Here is a 25,304-nt window from a genome sequence, read left to right as displayed (position 1 = left end):
TCAGATGTGTCAGATGTATTGCATCAGATCTCGTGTACTGGTCATTTTTGCCGAGGGCTAAAGTCAGTAAGGTTCTTACAGATTTCTCGCTGGCAGAATCTTCAAACATGCGTTCCAAAGGCTTTTTCACTGGCTCCATCCTGTCAACAAACACCTGCAAACAGATAAAGTATTTTACAATAAATCACCTTTTAATTTAATAATTTCATTCAAAAATGTGACACTCGCTGCTGACACTCGCTGCCGTACTGATAGTGAAATGTTTCATGTCAGCATTCATTTCAGTAGGTGTGTGGGTCAATCTCCTCACATGGGGAATGTTATTTTCAAACGTGTGGTGCCTTCATACCAAGTGGGTCAGTGGGAAGTTTCTAACTTGGAACTTCCCACCTCAAAGCATTCAAGTGGTTGAGGTCAGAACAAAATGGATCCCTGAAATAAACGTGCCTTTGTTGGTCTCTTTCACAGTTTGTAGGCCTATGTGTTTTACACCAGCATTTTTCACAAACCACGGCCCCATCATTTTATGAGCCAAATTCCAAATGACATGTCCCAACTCCAAGTCATTTGCTTCTCGAGGAGCCGAGAGTGCAGGAGAGAGGAGGTCTCTCCAAGGTGCTTGGAATGAGGACACATATATCAGTGTATCGTTTGAAGAAGTGTTTTTGTCAGATGGAGTGACGTGAGAATGTACATGTTTAGTTATTGGATACTGCAGCTGACAGGCTCCTCGGGCTAACAGACGTAAACTACACTGTCCGGGAGATGGGTTCCAAATCCAAAAGCCATGAGTGCCTTTTGAGTTTATTTTTAAACTCACATTTTTAGTCATACCTAAATGCATACTTTTACAGATATCCTAGTCATATCCAGTTACAGGACAGCTGGCAGGTGTTAATCAATATTGAGATTTTGCCCGTGCCGATTCAGAGATTCACATGATTTAGTGCAGTGGTTCTCAATGTTTTTGCCAAATGTTAGCGCCAGAATAGGAATGCTGTGGCCCATGTGATCAATATAATAACATTCTATGTCTGCCAGGAGCAGAGATGAAATGACCCCATTAGCAACTTGAGACGCTGTGAAACTGCAGTCACCTGGCTGATGGAGGGATGTCCCTTAGTCTTTCTCTTGGCAGTGGTGTCCAGCCCCCACAGGGAGGAGAAACGACTGCGTCGCTTGGTGGAGGGGCGGGGCATGGCTTGGCTCCGCCTCCTGATGCTGTTTTCCGTACGGGCTGCAACCTGTGAGGGTTTGTTCGGGAAAACATTAGTCACAATGACAAGGGTGCAATGTCAGTCATCCTGTGGTACTGGTTATATTTACTGTATCTCTGCTCTAAAATATTTGAGGGTTTTTTATGATCTTCTTTTTTTAGATACACAGCCAGAGAAACAAACTCTTGGGCAGTGGTGTAAAGTAACTACAGTAAGTACATTTACTTAAGTACGGTACTGTACTTAAGTAAAGTTTTTAAGTATTTCTACTTTACTTGAGTATATCCAATTCACAATCACAATTTACTTCTACTCCACAACATCTCGGATCAGAATTTTTTACTTTAACTCCACTACATGTATTTGAAAACGTTAGTTACTAGTTTTTGTAGGTTTTGTTTATTGTTACAAAACATGATTTAACCACTTTATCCCTATACATTTTGGCCTTTTGAAAATAGCCGATCTACAAGCTCACAATGCGTCACAATACGATGCATTGTGACCTTGTAGATCTGCTATTTTCAAAGGATTTGTCTACATTTGAAAACTTGAAATGGGATATTCTTCATAATGAGTACTTTCTACTTTTGTACTTTAAGCATATTTTGATACAAATACTTTTGTACTTTTACTAAAGTGAATTTTGAATTCCGGCCTCTTACTTGTAAAAGAGTATTTCTACATTGCAGAACTGATACTTTTACTTATGTAAGGAATGTGAGTACTTTTTCCATCACTGCTCTTGGGTGACCGCGCTTTTGCTGCTGCTACCCCCAGGCTCTGGAGCAGCCTGCCCCTTCACATTAGATCGGCGCAGTCCACTGAGGTTTTTAAATCCCTACTCGAGACTCATTTATTTCCCCTTGCTTTTAATAATTTGTGTGTGTACTTATTCATCTATATTTATTTTCCTTTTTGTGTCATGCATGTCTTGCATGTCAAGAGCCAAGTAGTCTTATTAGGAAAAACGGAGGCGAGAGAGAGGATTTGAACTCATGGACAGGTGCATAATGTGTTAAGTACAGCATACCAAATAGCTCAGGCTAACCCCATGTGAAAAACCTTATTGAGCTTTTTTATTACAGTTTTAAGTTTGATAGCAGGTGACTGCAGTAGTAAAAAACATGTTTTTTAAAGATTTGTATCATCACCAAAATCAACCCGTTTCACTCTTTCCAAGCCTAGGACAAGTTCTCCTGTTATATCCACCTGTTTGGACTACTGCAACTCCCTGTACACTGGGATTATTCTTGCATGCACAGGTCCAGAACGCCTCGGCCAGGCTTCTCACAGGTACTCAGAGGAGGGACCATATCACCCCTGCCTGTCTGTCTCCACTGGCAGTCAGTATATGGTTCAGAATACATTTTAAGATTCTCTTGTTTGTTTATAAAGCTCTAAATGGGCTGCCCCCCGCCTGTGTTGCAGACCTTTTCACCTCTCCTTCTAAGTCCAAGTCCCTCAGGTCAGCTCACTTGACTTTTAACTGTCCCAAGTCCAAACTCAAGTTCAGGGGTGACTGCACCTTTACTGCTGCAGCCCTTAAACTACATTCCCCTCCTTGTCAGATCTGTCCCCTCTGCTGAATCTTTTAAGACCAGGCTCAACACTCACTTTTACTCGCTAGTGTTTTAATCCTCCTGATGTGGCAGATGTTTACTGTTGTTTTATTTTTATTTTTATGTATAGTTGAATGTTTAACAATGTGTGCCTTGTGTGTATAATTGTGTATGTGGTTCCTCCTTGTCTGAGCAGCACTTTGGTCAAAATGTGCTTTATAAATACATTTGACTTGACTTGACTTGAATAGTGTTTGTCAAAACCTCTCCATATTTAAATACTCTATAGCAGGGGTATGCAACCTTAGGCACGGGTGCCAACATTGGCACAGGGGAGGATGATCACTGGTATACTTGGCAGAAGTGTGAGAGTGAGGATTTTTCTTTGAATTTAAATATTAAAACCAAAAGTGTTTAAATTAAGTCCACTCACATCTATATACAAAATGCATCCTGCACATACAGTAATTCTACATTCATTCAAACTCCTAACTCTGACTGGGGACAGTGGGGACGGAGTCTAACGATCATTACATCCTGATGTGAAAGCAAATATTTACAATGAAAAATAAAGGTTATGGATTTGATGTGGTGTCATAATTAAACGTACAGTAATGTTGCTAACTAGGCACACTGACTATCAAGGAAATGAAAACATGGCACTTCATATCAAAAAGGTTGCTGACCCCTGCTCTATAGTATCTCCACTTTCAGGTGTCGTACTTGTGTATGACACAAAATAGCAAATCTACAAGTACAAGGTCACAACATGTTGCGATGGCCTTTGAGTTTGTAGATCTGCTATTTTTGCCATTTCTGAATAATATTGAAAGTGAAAGTGGTGTCTGTGGGTTTCATAAATATTGAACCAATGAAAAGCTTGATGAATATAATAACATACATTGGATCCACTAGGACAGTGGCAATAGGATACCATAAGGATATCCCCCTTTTTTCAGGTGATCCAATGCTGTTGTGCTGAAGTATTGATCTTTACCTTATCGGACATAATTGCGTTTTGTGGGTCACTGCTTATATGGAAATGCACACATGTTTCAAGTGTGTACACACGCACGCACGCATACAAGCACGCACGCACATACACACGCATGCAGGCACGCACACGCTTTCAGTCTGCTAATGCAAACTGGTGCATGAACTCAGCATTTTCAGTCGCTTGTCTCCCCCCAAGTGACCTGAACTCACAGACAGGAACACTTCTTGGCTTTTCTGGGTTAATTCACATTAGGGTACTCAGCTGTGAACAGCATCATCATCATACAGTACATGCAACCACATAGAGTGGCGCGTGAACGTGCACGAGCGTAGTGTGTGTATTACTATACTTGTGAGGGCCATATGTCACCACTAACATAGCTAAATTGGAGTAATAGACATTGTGGCTCCTGGTAATCAAAAGACAACATTTGGTTGTTTTATGGTTAAAAAATATATATATATTTTGGAGTTATGCTTACAATTAGGAAAATTATTCAGGTTGGGGTTAGGATTAGGATTAACATTTAGAAATGTAGATTATGCCTGATTTATACTACGACAATGCTGGTGTAGCCAAAAATAGCCGATCTACAAACTCACAGCGCGTTTTCAGGCTTTAGTATTAAAGGTAACTGTAACTGTCATTCATAAAATCGACATCCTAAAATGTCGAGATCAGATGGATGTACAATAATACAAATGTGTTGTGTGTGTGTGTGTGTGTGTGTGTGTGTGTGTGTGTGTGTGTGTGTGTGTGTGTGTGTGTGTGTGTGTGTGTGTGTGTGTGTGTGTGTGTGCAGGGGCGTCACAAGGGGGGGGGAAGTGGGACTGAGTTACTAGGGCCCAAAATGGAGGGGCCCTAATTATTTTATACTTAATCTATTGAAAAATAGCAGATATACAAGCTCACACAAGCTGCGAGCTTGTATATCTGCTATTTTTGAAAAGTCGTGAAAATGTGTGCAAATCTTTGAAAATATGTATTTTTTAAGCGAACATTTGTAACTAAAATTTTGCTTCTGAATACATATAATTTTGTGGGTCCTTCACATGAAAAAGTTTGAGCACGACTGACATAGAAACATAGGTTTTTCAAAAGACTTTCAAAATAAATTTTCACGATAAAAAAAAAAAGCAGATCTACAAGCTCGCAGCGTGGCACTCGGTGCTGCGCTGTGAGCTTGTACTGTATATTTGCTATTTTTCAATAGTTAAAACAAAATGAATGCGTAATAATGCGTTACCAGTCTAAATGGGTTAAGCCCCCTCCCCCTATGAAGAACATTCATGGGGGGCCCGCAGTGAATCCTTGTACCCAGGGCCCAGAATTTGGTGCGACACCCCTGTGTGTGTGTGTGTGTGTGTGTGTGTGTGTGTGTGTGTGCATGCGTGCGTGCGTGCGTGCGTGCGTGCGTGCGTGCGTGCGTGTGTGTGCATGTACGGTATGTATGTATGAGCGATTGCACGCACTCAGCGTGGGTGTCGCGTGTCATCGCCCACGTCATGAGTCACACATTTCACACATGATTGGTCGGACTGTCCACAAGACCCTTCTTACACAAAATGTGCGCAAGAGCTCTTTTAATGAGATTCTCATAGGAACACCTCCTTAGGCAGAGGATAATTATAATCCTCATGATGTGAACGGACAAAAGGGGGGGGGTTTAAAGAGATGTTCTTTTTTTTTACGAGCACACTGCACACTGAAGTGAAAATGTGAGACAAACACAGCAGAGAGAAGACACGTGAGGTTATGGCAAGTCGTTTCACACCTGAGTATGATTTATTTCCCAGTATGCGGTTCATGACAGAAATCTGATTAGAGTTCTGTCTTGTCCCTTGTTGTCTGTTGTGTCGTTTTGTACTGCTTTGGCCTTGTCTTGGCCAGGTCTCACTTGAAAGAAATGAGGTCTCGATTCGAACCTCAATGTGATTTCTCCTGGTTAAATAAAGGCTACATACAGTACATCATAACTAATAGAATAATAATAATAAACTGTATATATAGAGCAGTTTATCAAAGTTACAAAGTGCTTTACAGAAAAAGATAAATCTAATGAAAGAACATCGCGTGTGCAAAAATGGTAGTGTGAAATAAAAACATTAAGAGAATCAATAAAATCTTAACAAAACTAAATTATGTGGAAAGGCCCTTCGACAAACGCAAGCAATAAAACCAAATTAGTTCTATTTATATCAAACGATAATGGTGGTGGTGTGGGAGGGCTGACGTAGAATTAAATTATTTTGTCAGTTCACCCTTCCAAAGTGTACAGCACAAAGCACAACAGGAACGGAAAACAAACAACAACAACAACAGAGAAGCCAAGAGACAAACAGAAGGGCTGTGGATGGGGGATGGAGAGAACGAAGGTACGAGAGAATGGAAAGCAAAGAAGACAAAATACTGTTGATAGAAATTAGGAGGAAGGTTGGCAAGATGACAGAGGGAGACGAAGGATGCGAGGGCTTAAGCCATGACATACCTACGTCGCACGATGGCTTCACGAGACAAATATAGCAGACATATACAAGCTCTGTTATTTTCGGTGCGTGACACCGTGTTGCGGTGAATTATGAATCGGGGATTTAGGCAGATAAAGGGAGGAAGTGGGGGACGAGGAGGAATGATAGGAGAGGAGAGGTGGGGAGGGAGGGGGAGAGCAGACGTTGCTAAGCCTGCTTGTGGGAAACTGCCTCAGGGTTGGAGGCCTGCTAACCGACCCAGTATTGATCCATCCGTCCAGGAATAAAACACAATCACACTTTGTTGTCTGTGTGTGTGTGTGTGTGTGTGTGTGTGTGTGTGTGTGTGTGTGTTTGTGTGTGTGTGTGTGTGTGTGTGTGTGTGTGTGTGTGTGTGTGTGTGTGTGTGTGTGTGCTTGTGTGTGCGTGCGTGTGCATGTGCATGTGCATGTGCGTGATAAGACGTTCGCTCATCTCAAGACTTTCCATTCTCCTTTGTGTATGATGTTGCCTATCGTCACGGTCAGGCAGAAACCTCGTATCTCCAAGTTTCAAATTTGTATGTTTTTTTTGTAAATTAAAGCAAAAGAAAAGCGTCGTACAAAAGTAGTGAAAATAGCAGATCTACAAGCACACAACGCCTTGCCTCGCGAGGCGTTGTGTGCTTGTATAGATCTGCTATTTTGACTATACAACAAAAAAGAGATGGACATTACACGTTTTCTACCCCGACAACGACGCTATACTGTATGCATAGCGCACCTGGCTGGCGCACGGCACTCAGTGTCAACACATCCGGCACACAGACACGCGTGTGCGTGCACGCACAGGTATGCATGTCCCGCGTGGTTAAGTGGCACGTTATGTCAATGACAAATCACCCTGGCCGCCCGCGATACTCCATTCAGTACATTCTTTGAGGGCTCGGCACGGTGACATAAGGAATGCAGTGGTTGGTGGGTGTGCGGCGAGCGCTGAGCTCATGGCTGGGCCTTTAGCCAGACAGGGGTGGAGTTGGAGGGGAAAGGACTGGAGAAGGCAGTGGCAGGATGATTTGTTTGCACGCCGCCTTCCTCCTCTTAGACACCGATAAACAACGAAGGGAATGAAGGGAATGATCTGAATGTGGTGAGGTGAAACCCAGCGTACATACTTAGTCAAGTTTGAGAGTGTGAGTGTGTGTGTACGTGTTTGTGTGCGTGTGCATGTGTGTGTGCGTGCATGCGTATTACCAGTGCATGGAAGGAGGACACGGAGAAGATGCCCAGTCGCCCCATGGAGAGCTTGGTGGGACGGGAGGCGAAGCCCAGCAGGCGTTTGGGATTGGGGGGCTCCCCTCCCTGGAGACTGGCCAGATAGCAGCGACAGCGGAACAGATCCATGTGGAACTGCTCCAAGTTCTGCTCCCACAGGAAGATCTGTCAGAGAGGTAGAGGCGAAAGAGAGAGCAGAGATGAGTGAGAATGAGAAATGTAGGTAGAGACAACAGTAACTCTTTGAACAATGCGTCAAACAGTTAAAATGTTCATGACACATCTTGTCATAGGCCACACATTATGCCTGGAGTCATTTTATGAACATGTATCATTCATACATTTCATATTCCATTTGGCTATGATTGGCTTCCAAAGTTGGCGTTGAGGGTCTGATTTTACCCAAAAAGAAAGGCACTAAAATAATGAATACAGCGTCCGATCTGTCCCAAATTTGAATCACACATTGAAGGCAATCTAAACAAAGACAGAGCTAAAAGCGATTTCACTGCCTGATGGAGATATGCGCTCCGAGGAGTGCCCTTTTCTATTTTGTTGAGGAGGGCGTTGGCGTGGGATGAGTTGTATTGTGAAGTTATTACTCAACAACTCAGAAACACAATCACATGCATGCATGATACACAAAGTAGGAGGACACATGCAGTCTAACACACACGAATGAACTAAAGGAGTTGAATATAAAATGTCATGCATATAAAAAGAAATATTTCACAAATCATTTTCCATTTTCTCTGCATCCAATGCTCCACATTGGATACCAGATTCTTTTCTATATTTCAGTATATAAACTATGAGTGCCGGCAATGCAATATAATAGCAAGACTGAACATGCAAACTGTGCGGATAGAGAGGTTTCTAGTATTTTATAATACACCATTAAGACTGAATGATCTCAATCAGTCATCAAAATAAGCTGTAAACAATAATTATAATAAAACCCTAGTCAAAACATTTTTCAATTTAATTGGGGAATTTTGTACCTGTCTTTCTGTGTAAGGTTTAATGTGTTTTTTTGGCGACAAGGACTCTCAAACCACTGCTCTAGAAAAGTGCTATTTAACACCCAGAGTATTCATAGCAGCTTGGTACATCTAGGGACTTTTCCGCATGCATGCGGGCACTCCCTGAGAAACGGTTGCCTCCGTGGATGCATGCAGTAAAAATGATGTACTTTAGGATGCAGAGATTTAATCTCAGCTTGTGAGCGCTAGAGACAGTTCAAACGCCCAGCACTGCATATCAGTGTATGTTTGAACATCTGAAGCCATCCCCGAGGGTGTTTAGCACTCAAATCATCTGAAGGTCAAAGGAGACACTTCAGCATGCAAGACACGCAGGAGACTTTAAGCTGGATTTGTGTTTGCGTTTCTATACAAATAACAATAATAATGCAGGGTACAAAGCGCTTTAACAAACAAAAATGAAAATGTGTAAACTAAAATTAAGTTAAATGAGAAAAAAGGCACAGCAAGATTAGATCACATACTGTTATTTCTAATTACCTTTATGTGTGATCCAACCGCACCCTTGTAGTTATGTTACTCTAGAGGTTAAAGGTTAATAGTAGGGGATAGTTCATGTGATGTTAGACAAGGAAGAGGGAGTGACCAACCCTCCCTTTCAGGCCTAGATTTCCGGTATGCATGTACAGATCCTTCTTGAAAATTTTGAATATTGTGTGAAAAAGCATTGCAGATGCCATAGCACCCCAAGTCATAACCGACTTCAGAAACTTCACACTGAACTTCAAGTAACTCTGACTTCAGAAGGTTGACATTTCTATTATAAATCCTTGTTTTGAGTGGTCTTGTGTAATATTGTAATATTTAGAAATATGGACTTTTGATATTCGTGAGCTGTATGCCATAAAAATGCAAAGTTTTAACAAAAAAAGGTTTGGAATAATTCACTGAATGTCCAATGTATCTAGAATATATGAAAATATACTTTTACACAATATTCACATTTTTCTAGAAGGATCTGTAGGCCTTTAGTACTATCAAACCTATATTGAATTGATGTGCAGATGGGAGTTCTAGCACAGTCAAAAACTAAAAGTAGAAAACAACCCAAATAAAAAAATAGGTAGCGGTTTTATAAATCGCCAAATTCTTCCTGAATCAAGAAATGTTCTCCAAAGTGCTTTAGCAAACAAATGAACAGAAACATGGTATTGATCATAGTAAACAAATGAAAACAAACAAGGCGGCAGGATGAGCCCAGGGACCACCCGACCCCCACCCACCTGTTCCAGGATGGTCTTCCTCTTCTTGGCGTCAGTGACGGTGGACAGCTGCATGTCTCCCATCTTCTTCATCTTCTCGTCCATGTCGATCTTCTGCTCCAGCTTGCGGATCTCCGTGCGCAAGAAGCGCACCGTGTCCTCGCGGTGATGCTGCCGGGCGAGGGCCGTGGCGCACGCCGAGTGGATGGCCGTGATCCAGTTCTCCAGCTCTGTCTGGCCAGACGTCTGGTGGAGGGGGCGAGGGGTTTGGAGAGAGACAGAGAAGAGGGAATAAGGGCGTGGAGGTCGTTACCTGTGTGTTTAATTACGTGCCACAGAGTGTGTGTGCGTGCGTGCGTGCGTGCGTGCGTGCGTGCGTGCGTGTGTGTGTGTGTGGCCTGTGCATGCGTGCCCACGCGTGTGTGCGTGACGCGTTCTAATCCATGCTCAAGTACTCTCTATTTCTAATTCACTCTCAGACATTCAGGTGACTTTGTAAAATCAGTTGAGATCCATACAGTGTTTGTTTTGTATACAAGCTTATAGTAAATTGCTCTGGATTAGAGTGCCTGTATAACTAAATTCAATTGTAAATCGTCTGTTTGTCTATGGTACAGTATGTATGACATACTATACTGTAGGTCGTTACAAACCAAAACACAAAGACTATACAATAACATATAGTTATAGTCAGCTATTTTCAGTTTTATTCCCCCAAATACCCAAAACATGCCCAAAATAGAGAGGCCAGGTTGAAGGTGTTTAAAATAGCACCGTGAATATGAGTCAGAGAAAACAGATGCTCTTTGGCTTTCAGGATTACAGCTCTCTCTCTCTCTCTCTCTCTCTCTCTCTCTCTCTCTCTCTCTCTCTCTCTTTCTCTTTCTCTCTCTGTTATTCCAAAGAATAAAGCCACAGGACTTCGACGTTCTGATAAGTAGGCCTATCAACCTCTGTGTTGCCAAGAAACGACTAAATCAACCCACATCCGGCCGGCGTGGGCAGCAACGTGTGGGCTGTGCAGTCATGTAAAGTAGCTATGTACATTTACTTAAGTACTATACTTAAGTACAATTTTTAGGTACCTGTACTTTACTTGAGTATTTCCAATTTCCAATACTTTTACTTCTACTCCAAGACATCTCGGATCCAAATGTCGTACTTTTACTCCACTACATTTATTTGAAAACTTTAGTTACTAGTTACTTTGCAGATATAAATGATAACATAAAAAAAAACATACATTATCCACTTAAGCCTTATTTTATCCCTTGGCTATTTGAAAATAGCGTCACGATGCGACACGTTGTGAGCTTGTAGATCTGCTATTTTCAAACATTACTTTCACTTTTGGTACTTTACGTACATTTTGATGCCAATACTTTCATACTTTTACTCAAGTACAATTTGAATTCTGGACCTTTACTTGTAACAGAGTATTTCTACGTTGCTGTATTGATACTTTTACTTAAGCATAAAATGTGAGTACTTTTTACGGCTGTGCAGTCATCTGCCTCTGTAAATGGCTCTCTCATCCGTAAGTACCAGCGTCTTGCTTGGCATTATTCCGTCACAAAGAAATTGAGACACGCCGAACGACAGCCAAACAATGGCAGAGTGAGAGTTATCATTAACCTTTCTGAGAGGGACCTAAATACAATCCCATCATCCTTTTATCATCATTCATCTTCCCATTCATTGATTGAATGCCACCCAGGACAGCTGCCATGAATACAAATGGAGACGCGGTCGCATGTAGCAGTGGTAAGTGTGCCAGATCACTGTCATACTGTGACAGCGTGCCCTTTAAACATGTCACACATTGAAATAAACACACTGACACATCACTAGCTTATCTAGCACACACAGTAGAATGTCATGTGCGCAAATAACCACTTTATTGCTCTCTCTCTCTCTCACACACACACACACACGTATGTGTGTGAGCATGTGTACATCTACGCATACCGTACATGCGAGAAAGGATGCAGACACACACACACAGACAGGTCTGTAGTTCTCTCTCTCTTCACTGTCTCTCTCTCTCTCTCTATCTCTCACTCATTCTCTCTCTCCCTCTCCCTCTCTCTCTGTCTCTGTCTCACCTGGAAGAGGAAAGCATCCCCCACAGAGTTGCTGAGACAGAAAACAAAGTCCTTCTTAGGATGTTCCGGGACAGCCTGTACGATGCTATTTTCTGCCCACACTGCGTGCTTGGGAACGCTGTTATGGTCAATGCCTGATCGACCGTCTGTCTCGTAGAGGAACAGAGTGCAACCTGGAGACAAATTAGAAAAGAAGGGAGGAGGGAGGAGAGGAGAGGAGAGAGACGGGAATAAAACAGGGAGAGGTGTGAAAATAGCATCAATTTCAGATTAGACTTGTGTTTTAAAAGACTAAATGAATTTACAAGGTGTATGCGAGTGTGTGAAATGATTCCCTTATAATACACCTCTTCCCCGTTATTTTTTTTTGTGTGGCTCTGTAAAAGGCAAGACATCTACAGACTGTCTGTCTGTCTGTCTGTCTGTCTGTCTGTCTGTCTGTCTGTCTGTCTGTCTGTCTGTGTGTCTGTAAAGGGCTAATCTTGCAAATTGCTGGACCAAATTACACCAAATTTCTACTTTTTACTGAAACATCAACATTTTATTTTATATACCGGTATATGTAAATGAATGGCAGTCGGATCGGGCTGAAACATTGCCATACACACAAGTCATACACACATGACAGAGTGACAGACATCGCAGACTGGCCAATGTGGCCATATGAAGTCCAAGATCCACATTGGAGACACAACGTTATTAGACCACATCTTGCCATTTCTCACTCAACATTGGAATGGAGAATGTAGCTGTTAACTGACCAGGCTAAGTAAAAAAAAAAAAAAAACACACATTGGCTCAAACCAACAAAACGGTGTAAAGCACAATGCCTCACACAGAATAAAGTCCAAACCAAATGACTGTGTTGTTTTCATTGTCACGGTGGGTGAGAAATATGGCAGTCTTGTGCACTTCATCCTCACCCCTAACAACCAGCATAGGGTCTGGAGGAACTCTACGGGACTGATGTGATTATGCGTTTGAAGAATGAGAAGAAAGAGGAACGGCAGACAGAGCAAGGAATGCCAGCGGAGATGCTGTTTTGTTTTCCACGCGTTTCAAGTGGGTGAGATCGCATTAGATGCGGGCACCGCCGCAATATTAGATTGTGATGAATCGCGCCAGGAGGAAACATAAAGCCGAATAGATGAGGGTGAGAGAGGGTGGCGGTGAGGGAGGGGCTGAGTCAAGGGCACAGGCTTGATGTGATTATAATAGAGTCTGGGGTCTACAGAAACAGGTGTGCAGGATGTCACAGCTGAAGGGTCATGCGGTGCGTGACCGAGATCAAAGTCGAGATAATGTATGCGGTTTAATCACCGCAGTGAGTACATCTTCCAGCAGAGATGTTATGCTTATTCATAGCCATTTCCTCCATCATTATGGATAGCACAACTAGCTATAGGCCTACTTAACAGAAAAAATTAAATAAAAAAGACACAGACCGACATACAAACACATAAAGAGATAGCCCTGAATTACCATAACAGGTCTGTTTAGCCCTACGGGTCCATTTGGTAACAGTTGTACACTGGGGGGTCCTTGCAAATAAAACGTTTGAGAACCTAGTACTAGTGGTCTCCTAATGTGCCATAGAGTCATAGCAAAACAGTGTCAAATATATTCTGAATAGAGACTGATATTCAGTCATTTAATTGGGTATTATGATCAAAATACATTTTTATTAATTGTGTGTAAAAACTGAAATTCAAAAATGTACCACGGACAAGGCCTATATAGTCTTTGCCACGGATGGACATATTCATGACGACCCCTGCATTTAAGAAATGATACATTGTGTTTATGTATGTGTCACCTTTCAGAGAGACCCAGTAGTGTTTCCATTTGCGCCTGGTGGCAGGCTCCACCTTCTTGTTCTTCTTGTGAACCAGGAAGTTCTTCACGGCCAGAGCTCCCGCCTTCCTGACCGTGCCGCCCTGGGTGCAGCCAATCAGGGTGTCCGACGGATAGGCGGTGCTCAGGGTGCCGCTGCTCTGCTCGTCACTCACAGCAGACCCCGCTTCCTCGATGCAGTCCCGCCCCCCACGCCTCTGAAAAGAGAAGAGAGAGGGGAACGTTCAGTTTGGTTGTAAATAAAGTGGGTTCCGGGGACCCCCAGTGGTCCAGGTGGTCCCCAGCAAAATGTTTACATAGCATCAAAATCAGTTTAACTACTGTACTATATACAGTATATCGCTATTTAAAGCCAGCCAATCCACAAGCTCGCATCACAATGTGCCGTGTTGTGCACTGGAAGATCTGCTATTGGAAAAAAATCTTGAAATAGTGTGAAAGATATGTTTCTTCCGTGGGCCAAATCATTTGGGGTGAGAGCCACTGATTTGTCGTGTGCTTTCTAATAACATCACACGAGCGCACACACGCACGCACGCACGCACGCACGCACACACACACACACACACACACACACACACACACACACACACACACACACACACACACACACACACACACACACACACACACACACACACACACACACACACATATGAGCACTAACCCAGGGTTGATTGTCCAGTTCCTTCCGGAAGTTCTCGTACACGCCTCCTCTTCCTCCCTCCCCCGCCCCTCCTCTCCCTCTTCGCCCGGACCCTCCGCTCCCATCCCCGCCTCCTCCCCCGCTGCTGCTCCCGCTGTCGCTGCCGTTGAAGATGCTGCTGTCCGCCGCCGAGTAGACGGAGAACGATGCCGACATGGCCTTGCAGCGCCGCGAGCCCAGAAGCTCCGCCTCTCCGTCCATCTCCGCTGTGACGCCATCGATGCCGCTGTCGCCGTACTCGCTGCCCTCGCCCAAGACGCCCGAGATGTCCTAGAGACACACACACACGCACGCACACACACACGCACGCACGCACGCACGCACGCACGCACGCACGCACGCACGCACGCACGCACACACGCACACACACACACACACACACACACACACACACACACACACACACACACACACAGAAGGCAGAATGAATACAGAGTGAGAAGCAGCCTCTATAAACGGATGAAGTCTGCCAGTCCTGCAATACTGCAGCAAGAAAGGGGGAAAAAAAGCCTCTTCTGTCTGATTAGAAAAAATCCTTCTGACAGCTCACATTATACTGGAGGTTAGATCAGCATTTGGAGTGTGCGCGCGTGTGTGTGTGTGTGTGTGTGTGTGTGTGTGTGTGTGTGTGTGTCGTGCGTGCGTGCGTGCGTGCGTGCGTGTGTGCGTGCGTGTGTGTGCGCGGGTACGTGTGTGTTTGTGTGTGTCTGTTTGTATGCACAAACCACACTTGGATTAGCGGTATCTAGACCAATAAAAGGATTATGGAAACGCTCACTCTCCATTAACAACCAAAACATTTCATGGGTAAAGCGAGTGTTTTCTGTTTAAAGGAAAGAGTGTTCTCAGCACCTCTCCTCCTGCATGCACGCTGCGTCTCTCCATGCTTCTGGAGCTGGAGTATACTGGTATTCTGATGTTTACTTCAGTGGTTCGCAAACATTTTAACATGCAAGGACTCCAGAATTGGTAGGAATTTGGCCGTGGACCCCCATCTAAGAAGATTTTGTGGCAGGGACCCCCCCATACAAGATTTGAGTTGTTCAAAGACTTAATTTTTTTTAATACCATGGTTAAACAGATTTTTTATATTGTTGCTATATTAACACATTTTAATGGGGAAACCCTGGAAACCCCGTCAATGACCCAACTGCTGTTTCAATAATATGTTAACCACTTTTACATTCACAAACTTTCAACAACAATTGCGACATTGTTCGAGGGCAGGGGTAGGCAACCTTAGGCACGGGTGCCAACATTGGCACAGGGGAGGGTGATCACTGGCACACTGGCAGAAGTGTGAAAGAGAGGATTCATATTTTAAAACCAAATATTGTTTTAAACGTGGTCAATTAAATTAAGTCACCTAATTTGCAACAAATTACATCCTGCACATAATTCTACATCCATTAAAATTCTGAACTTTGACTGGGGAGGGAGTCTATTAATGATCGATATAACAACGTCCTGACAATCAAAATATGTCAGAATTTTGATGGCATGTCATTAAAATGTATGTTGACATGGCACACTGACTATCTAGAAAATAAATACATGGCACTGCATTTCAAAAAGGTTGCCAACCTCTGTTCTAGGGTGAACTAGGGCATTAAATTATTTAAAAAAACACAAGGAAATCAGACCCATGGGGGACCCTGGACCCAAGCTTGAGAACCACTGTTCTATTTATATCAGGTCTGACTATACCCCGACCCCCCACCCCCGCCCCAGTCAGATGAATTTATAATGAGCACTCGTGTTCTTCTTATCAAGGTTTGAAGGGCTTCTGGGAAATGAGTTTCAGTTATTATTTATTATCCTAAATAAATGCAATAAAAACCACACCCAGTGTTAAGTGAGCGGTGCTTTTTATGATTAATGTCCCGCGAAGCTTGGCCAATGTGCCAAGTGTGGGACATACTGTACGTACATACATACACACAAAGCCAGATGTAGGAGGCCGTTAGCACCGCTCAAAAAAAAAGAAAAAAAGAAAAAGACAAATCTTGATTCCATAGTTTGGTTCCTGAATAAAAGTGGGGCTTATCTCATGTCCCAGTGATGTATATTAGACCAGTTACCCATATGGAGACCCCTGGTACCCATATATGGAGATCCATGTACTGTATATAGTACATCCCTTTTATGCCCAATTGCCCATACTATGGAGATCCCTGTCTGAACCAGCCATATAAATATGGGCTGTCTTCCTCCATATATGGGCATTCCCATATGAAGTCCTGGGCTTAACACTTATGTTGCAATGATTTTTTCTCTTCAATGTCTCGCGTTGCCATGGTTACCATAGACTTCCATGTAATTGTGCAATTGTGTAAAAAGTGCACGCCCATGCCTAGATGATGCACCACGTGTGTAGATGCTGTTCACAGCTTTCAAACAAAAAAATCCGCTTGGAAATCCGTTCAGGCATTCATGATTTATGGGCCATTATGTTTTCTTCAGATGTAAACAAACATGGCTGCCATGTTTGAAAGAATGGGTTGGTATGGGGGTTAAAACATGCAATTTCGCGATCGCAATCATGCCTAATACATTTCTGGAGGTCCAAAAAAAATATTTGAAAAAAAAAAATTGATTTTTTTTTTTTTTTTTTTTTTTTCTTCTCAAAAACGGCCCAAACTCGGGAAACTCGGGGTTGGCACAGCGTTGGTATCAATATAAACTCGGGAAACTCGGGGTTGGCACCAGATGTGTTATTGATGACATCAGGGATCTCCATATATGGGCATAAAAGGGATTCTATTAGAGTGGTCCCCATGACATCACAACATACAATATATTTTATGCCCATACATGGAGATCCCAATCTGAACCAGCCATGTTGTCACCTCACCTGTGATATCACCTGTGATGTCAACCCATAGACTGTAAAAAGGTGTACAAATACAGCTTCATGTCTACAAGCAGACGAGCTGTGACATTTCTCATGGTAAACTGCGACCTTCGGTCGCAATAATATAAACAGCATCTATCTAAATAGTCAACACACAAGGGTGCACAAGCCGTGTGAGCATTTCCTCTTTGTGCTTTCTGAACACACACACAGGAAGCATCCCTGGTCGTCGACCAGACGTTAATTGCTCGGGTGACTGGTGTCCTCTGTCATGTCAATGAACTCCCTCAACTTCACGCACTCCACTCCCAAACAAAGAACTCTATTTTTCCAGGCTCTGCGGATGTGCATTGTGCGTGTGCGTGTGCATGTGCATGTGCATGTGCATGTGCATGTGCATGTGAGGGTGCTCCTGCCCTTACAGTATGTACATGAGCCACTAAGACAAACTAATATATGTTGTTGTTGGGTGGAAACCTTGTATATCCAAAACCTTCCCTTTTTTGTTATTTTAAAAATGATTTAAACCAGTGAAAATAGACGATCTACGACAACGCACACAATCTACAACAACGCCTCGCATCACGAATTACACATTACAAATTTTTAACTTGGAGATACAAGGTTTCTGCCCGACAGTGACGATAAGGAAGAAGCAGAGGTGTGTGTTGCAGTCTCAGAACCAGTATAAAAAGGATAATCCAAACAACAGTTTGTAGTTCAGACATGTATTTATTTTTACTGTGCAAAATGTGATACAAGCACATCACAGTTACAACGTTTCGGCCAAACAGACAAAATGTTGTATCTGTGGTGTACTACTCGTGACACATTTTGCACAGTAAACCTTTTTTCTCCTCTCTATACTGTTACTTATCCTGTCCTGCACCAGCGACAACTGGACGTGCACAACATATCTCTTTGAACCAGTCTCACACCGGCATACCACCCATCCACACAGTAAACTCATTATCCATCTGTAACTCTGAGAGCGTAAAACGTGTAACCAAACGGACACATTTTCTACCCTCTCAGAGTCACATATCCGTGCAGGCAAGGAGTTGAGCCTTCTCGTTACCTGAGTGGTTTGGGCCCGGCGGCCCTGGAAGCCTGGGCAGGGTGCAGCGGGGATCCCCAGGCCGGCCAGGCCCTCCGACAGGCAGTGAGAGCGCCTGCAGGGCAGGGTGAAGGCTCCGTACATTCCGCCGCCGTCCTCCTCAGAGGGGGACATCAGATCGGCCTCCTCTTCCTGTCCGTCCATGTCGACCGCGACTCCCGCGTTCCGGCGGTTCTTGGCACAGCGGCTCCTCTGGCCTCTCAGGACGGGGGTCTTCTGCTGGCTGCACAGATGGTCCAGGGAGGAGGCCCTCTCTGCAGAGCCTGACACACACACACACAGCAAACAGATATGGGTGTTTTGTGTGTGCATTTGTACATTTATGTACCTTAAGGCCAGTCCACGCCAATGCAACTTCTTGCAACTCTTTGCAACACGCAACTACTCGCAACCATTATCCCCAAAGGCAGTTGCATTGTTGTGGACTGCCCTTAAAACAGTTTTGTTGCAAGGAGTTGCGAATAGTTGTGGTTTGGCCTTAATTTCACTAAGAAGTTTTAATGAAAGATACTTAGTTACAGTTCCTGCAAAGGTGTAGCCCCCCCTTTGTTTATTGCCATCGATGTATTAAATGTTACCCCTAAGCTAGGGGTGTAATTCCAGTAGTTCCAGCCTGTTTTGTATGGCTGTGCTCTGTGTTCAGTTTTTTTGTGAGATTGTGTAACTTATCTGCCTCTTGGCCAATTCACTATTGCAGTGGTTCTCAAACTTTTGGGGCTTCAGTACCCCCTTTTTCCTGATTGCTTAATCCAAGTACCCTCTTTAATCGACAACATTCATTTTGACTAGAAAATACTGACATCAAAAGTCCAGTTTTTTTGTCAATGTTTTATCATTATACATAACAGTAAAATAAATGTTTCCATTTTCCATGTACTCTCAAGTACACCCTGTAGTACCTCTACGTACCCCTAGGGGTACACGCACCCCCATTTGAGAAACACTGCACTATTGTATAAGAGACTCAGGTCTCAAAGTTTTTACTGGTTAAACATAGGTTGGATATATTTGTGCAACTAACTGTATGTTGTGTGTGTGCACACACACACTTGTTTGCACATTTCCTTTCCTGTCTGTCTGACTACTGTGTGTGTCGTCACCAGGCCTCACCTGCTGTGCCTCGCGGGCACCCAAACTCCTCCTCTTCCTCCTCTTCCTCCTCCTCCCCTCCGTCTATCATCTCCTCTGTGCTGGTCATGTGCTCCTGGCTCATGTCGGACAGGGAGAACTCCAGGCTGTCTTCCCTCCACATGTCCGCTGACTTGGACCTCTTCTTCTTGAAGCTGCCGCCCTCGCGGGGCCCCTCGGTGACGCGCTGCAGGTACCTGACCTCCTCTCTGTCCCCTTCCCTAGGGCTGTCACCAGATCATCACATTTTTAGTTGACGTTAAATTGTCATACAAATGATTGCGATTGACGATTTCATTGTTAATGTTTTTGCCGCTGAACATCGGACGAAACATAAATGGGAATGACATTTCTGTTGGGTGGGTTTTTAGGCTTTGTGTACAAATATTGCAGATTGCAGAGCAGATATGGCAAAAAACTTCATATATAAAGAGATTTCTGAGAATGGGCGATATCAATCAATATAAACAATATGTTTTTAAAAAGTGAAAATATACGTTATTTCTGATATTACTTAAAACTAGTCCTGTGCCCGGTGGGTGTGCAGCTGTTCACAGGGGTGTGCACAGTATCTGAGGGATTGAATGTAGGAGTCTCAGAGTAATGTTGGAGTGCCAGTTGGGCAGATATTTATGCCCATTTATCCCACAATTATGCAAAAAGTAATTGCAATTAGCCAGTAGCTATGCCCCTCCCCTAAAAGCTTTTGTTGCCAAGGCAAACCTTGGCAAGCAGGACGTTATTCTAAGCTAGCATTGGACAAAAGCTTTTTGGGAGGGGCATAGCTACTGGCTAATTATCTCAGATAATTGCTATAGGGCGATTATGTAATAATTGTGACAAGGCCTACCCCTCCCCCGAAGAGTCCTCCACGACACTGCTCCGCGTGAGCGTGTCCGCCTCGGACGTCTCCGGGGTGGGCGTGGCCAGGGCCTCGTCGTCGTCATCGTGCTGGAAGGACTCGGGCCTCAGCGTCATGGCGACGCGCTGCGTCCAGTGGGGGTTGGCCCCGAACTCGGCGGCCAGCGCGTCGGCCGGGTCAAAGGGCTCCAGGCCGCTCTCGGCCAGGGACTGCGGGATGCTGGGCGTGCTGGAGGAGCGCGTCGAGGCCTCCGAGTTCCGGTGCTCTTGTTTCGCCGCCGCCGCTGCCGCCGACGTGGTGTTCTGGGAGCGCCGGGTGACCTGCTGCTTGGTGCCGGAGAGGCGCAGCGAGCGAGACGTGTGCTTCCGCGAGAGGTGGCCCGCCGTCACGTTGCCGTGGAAACCGCTGTCGCCATTCTGACTCGTTTCCACGTTTCCCATGGTTCAGCTGAGGATTGTGGGAGAGTCACAAAAAGAAAAACATTTTCTAAAAACCACTTAAACACTGATGTAGCCAGTGATGTATATCGGACCAGTTACCCATATATGGAGACCCCTGGTACCCATATATGGAGATATTGTACTGTATATGGAGATATGCTGTGAGACCCCAAACATGGGCTGTCTTCCTCCATATATGGGCATTCCCATATGAAGTCCTGATGTCACATGTGATGTCACAGTGATGTGTCAGGGGAACCACAGTGTCAGGCATTATAGACAGACAGACAGACAGACAGACAGACAGACAGACAGACAGACAGACAGACAGACAGACAGATACGGTCAAGCTGAGACCGTTCACATACAGTACTAAAGCTCAGTGCTTCTATCTTTATTCTTTACTAAGGCAGACAGTTTGTAAAGTTAACAGGAGGAGAGTAGTGGTGGGGTTTAATCCTCCATCCTGTGCTCTGCTTTGGGTTTATCGCAGTGTCAGCTAAACACCTAAATGCAGACAAGGGATAAGCACATCAGGTGTGTGTTGTGGTCTGCTTGCTGCTCTAGAGAGAAGCATCATCACCGTAATGACTAAAAGGTTTCAAATATAAAAGTGCAATCATCATTCCATCATTAAAATTGTTATCTAAACTAGAGGTGGCTTCTTAAAGAGGTGGTGCCATAGTTTTGTACTTTTTCTGTTTTTCATGTGTCTAGGAGGTTGAAAGTACTTCATTAGACCCCCTGATGTGTTTTTTTTTTAGAAATGATGTATTCTCTTAGTATTTGTTTGTTTTCTCTTGGAGGCTGCCCCTTGTGGTCAAAAGTGTCAGTTAAAAAACACAAGATACTAAGTGTGTCACAGTATCAACTCCTCCCCAATTGCTATTCACCCAACACTGTGGGGTGTGGCTATATCAGCTGGGTCACCACCCACCATGCCATCCATGCATACTTAATGAACTGGGGGTGTGGCCACATAAAAACCCAATTTTAACTCTTTCTGTATACTTTTTTGGAAAAAATCTTCCTCCTAGTATAATCATAATACCTGATAATCATGTTTTAGGGGGGGGGGGGGGGGGGGATCATGGCACCACCTATTTAAGCTGCACCCCCGAATATTTTCTCAAAAGGCGCACATCTTTTAGATTTTTAAAATAACTTCACTTCATAACTTCCAATGTCATTTCGCTCTGACTGGACCAGCATGTAGTGTGTGTCTACTCCTACTATTCCTAAATGGCCATGCGGAAAAGCAAAAGAATATGTGTCACCTCAGTGAGCTAGCTTACTAGCTCTACAACTAACAGTATGGACTTAATAAGGACCTCATCCAGCTATCCACAGTAAGTGGTTATGAGTCATGTCTTCTGGATCATAGAAGTAAAAGTGATCTGATTTGACCAGTGACTTCAGCCAGACAAGAGTTAGAAGAGAGTTAATAAAGATTGTGATTAAGAGTGAAATGTCAAAGATGGCCGCTTGCTTTCCATCCTAGCAGGTAGTTCATTGTAAAAGAATTACCCCCAGCATTACTCAGCTAGAATGAAAACCAGCGGGATTCTGGGAACCTGGGACCGAGGTTGAAAAGCGCTTGTCAAAACGGTAATCGTAAGCTTTCTGACAACTCACTTCACCTTGTTCTCTGCGTTATATAAAGTGCTGCATGGAGCTGCTGAGTCAGATACTGTCAGATCACTGCAACCTCTGAGTCACAGATCACACACGCATCAAATCCTATCCGGCACCCAGAGAGAGGGCCCACACTGCAGAGGAACAGGACGGGAGAGAGAGGGCCCACACTGCAGAGGAACAGGACGGGAGAGAGAGGCAGAGCAAAGGAAGGAAGGAAGAAAAAAAGAAAGAAAGAAAGAAAGAAAGAAAGAAAGAAAGGAAGAAAGAAAGAAAGAAAGAAAGAAAGAAAGAAAGAAAGAAAGAAAGAAAGAAAGAAAGAAAGAAAGAAAGAAAAAGGAAGAAAGAGTGGATGGATGGATGGATGGATGGGATAAGAGTGCATGGGAGGGTGTGTGTGTGTGGGTTGATGGATGGACGGACAGACAGACAGACAGACAGACAGACAGACAGACAGACAGACAGACAGACAGACAGACTAGTCTGGGATCCCTTCACTTTTAATTTTTTTGATCCGTTCGGGAGTCAGGACTCGGGAGTCATGTTGTAGTCCCAGAAGGACTACAATTTGGCCGGAAAGATCAAACCGGATTCAGTTTTAACCCTCAAATAATTCCCCTGCGCTCAAGGACATACTTTTAGGGCCTACCTAATTGATACCTACACCCCTTGATGTGGCGTAGTTTTGCTTTTGGAGAATCCGTTTGGTATATGCATCTTTTAGTCCAACTCACAGCGACTGACAAGACTACAATAGACTTGAGCATTTTAATAGGGATTGGGGAAACAAACGGGGGGGGGGGGGGGGGGGGGGGGGGGGGGGGGGGGCAAAACAAAGCGACGCAGGCTTCTTCTGCTTGTGGTTTCCGCCTAGACCGTATCAAACGGCCCGTTGTAAACGATCACCGGGCTTTCCCCCGAGAAAGCCTGGTGACGTGAGGTTACAGACAGACAGAGACTCATGAAGAGTAAGATGGGCATATAATGAAAGAGTGACAGTTCACTACCTGTGGTTGAGCTGCAGCATCACTTCATATGTTGTTGGTAAGTTGTCGTCGTTCATCAGTGTGCAGAGCACTCTGCACACTCCAGCCTTTTAAGGAGCAGATAGACAGAGAGAGGGAGGGAGAGGCAAAGAGAGACAGACAGACAGAGAGAAAGACAGACAGACAGAGAGAGAGAGAGAGGAATTAGTTTCAGTGAAGCTCCTGCAGTTTCAAAACAATACCAGGTATCAAACACAGGAGAGGATAGAGGTAGAGACGGAGAGAGCCAGAGTGAGAAAGATAAGTAGAAAGATGAGATATCCTTCTTTAAGGTGTGTTTCACAAAGAGTGGAGTGAGCAGAGGGATGAAAGGAGGAGGAGGTTTAACTAACCACTTAAAACCCTCTGTACTTAGTAAAACGGACCTGAGTTCCAACTGCTCTTTTTTCATTCTACAACAACGCATAGATCTGCTATTTTCTAACTGAACGTTCCCCTCCGAATAGGGTTCAAGAGCTTAATTGCAAAAGACAGTGGTAAGGCAAGTAAACTTGAAGAGAAAGCTCTGGGTGAGGACAAGCTAAGCTAAGGACAGACACAGAGAAGATGGGGTTTACAGGGTGCAGGAAGAGAAGAAGCTGAAGATGAATTATTAGTGCAAAGTGTCTAAAGCATACTTGAAATGGAAGCTGTGATGTGCTCTTGAGATAGTCTGCATTGAGAGATAGTGTGAAAGAAAGAATAAATGACAGTACAGACGGAAAGCCTGGGGTTACACCGAACTGGATATACACACGCACGCACGCACGCACGCACGCACGATCGCAAGCATGCACACACTCTGGGACACACCACATGCACACACTCACTGCTCATGAGACACAAAGCATGTTCTATTGTATGAATGCAGGGCTAAAATCAACAAACAACCAACAAACCAACCACAAAGTCTTTGAAATAACATGGTGAAACCCCCAAAACATACAGACATGTAGAAACCTGCACAAAAGATTCTGGAAAAACACCCTCTTGTGTCCTGTCAGACAAAGGCACACGCACGCACGTACGCACACACACACACGCACAAACGCACACGCACACGCACACACACACACACACACACACACACACACACACACCAAAACCACACACATAAAAAAACACATGCTCTCTTACTCACTGTGACACCACACAAGCACACAGACACACACACACACACACACACACACACACACACACACACACACACACACACAACGCACACACAACGTAGCCTACACACACACACACACACACACACACACACACACACACACACACACACACACACACACACACACACACACACACACACACATTGTAATATGACAGAATGTGAGAGCAGCTCTGAATGCATGATTTCCCACTTAAGCCTGTATTAAATGATTCCTGCCAACATGACCTAATTTTCCCTAATAGCAGTCCTGAGCTGAGGCTGAGGGTATGCTATCATTTCCATAATGTGCTACTGTACTGCAGGTACGCTGCCATGCACACCTCTCTCGCCAGCATTACCATGCCTGGCTGTACATTAGTCTGTCTGCACACGCTCCCAGAGGAGTGTGCGGTGCGTCTCACTGTTATGCTTTTAGGATGGATGGATGGAAAACACCAGTCCTCTGTGACCTTCACTGGCTCCCATCAAGCACAGAACTGACTTCAAAATACTAATCACTTCCTACAAAGCCCTCAACAACCAACCAGCCCCCCCACTACCTCTCTGAACTAATCCAACGCCGCGCCCGCTCAGGTCGGGTGATGCCAAACTCCTTTACATCCCCAAGACAAAGAAACTAACCTGGGGCGACAGGGCCTTCTCGGTGCCCTCCCCCATCA

General features: G+C 44.2%; 1 protein-coding gene across 1 annotated transcript in view; it reads right to left on the bottom strand.

Annotated features, from left to right (window-relative positions):
- The window catches only part of LOC308304308 (rho guanine nucleotide exchange factor TIAM1-like), a gene marked incomplete at its 5' end in the record, with an annotated part of 73,414 nt that extends 52,606 nt beyond the window's left edge, over window positions 1-20,808 (bottom strand). The window contains 10 exons of the mRNA XM_080748886.1: window positions 80-154; window positions 1,098-1,244; window positions 7,477-7,662; window positions 9,764-9,988; window positions 11,848-12,020; window positions 13,664-13,898; window positions 14,369-14,677; window positions 18,340-18,641; window positions 19,489-19,727; window positions 20,357-20,808. Of these exons, the coding sequence (XP_080605012.1) occupies window positions 80-154; window positions 1,098-1,244; window positions 7,477-7,662; window positions 9,764-9,988; window positions 11,848-12,020; window positions 13,664-13,898; window positions 14,369-14,677; window positions 18,340-18,641; window positions 19,489-19,727; window positions 20,357-20,808 (2,343 nt within the window). The remainder of the gene's footprint in view (window positions 1-79; window positions 155-1,097; window positions 1,245-7,476; window positions 7,663-9,763; window positions 9,989-11,847; window positions 12,021-13,663; window positions 13,899-14,368; window positions 14,678-18,339; window positions 18,642-19,488; window positions 19,728-20,356) is intronic.
- Between the last annotated feature and the right edge of the window lie 4,496 nt (window positions 20,809-25,304).

Source organism: Nannobrachium achirus, assembly GCF_963921795.1.
Source record: "Nannobrachium achirus genome assembly, chromosome: 19".
In the NCBI taxonomy this organism is placed as follows: domain Eukaryota; kingdom Metazoa; phylum Chordata; class Actinopteri; order Myctophiformes; family Myctophidae; genus Nannobrachium; species Nannobrachium achirus.
Note: the sequence above shows the minus strand (reverse complement) of the source record. Positions and strands in the feature narration are given on the sequence as shown.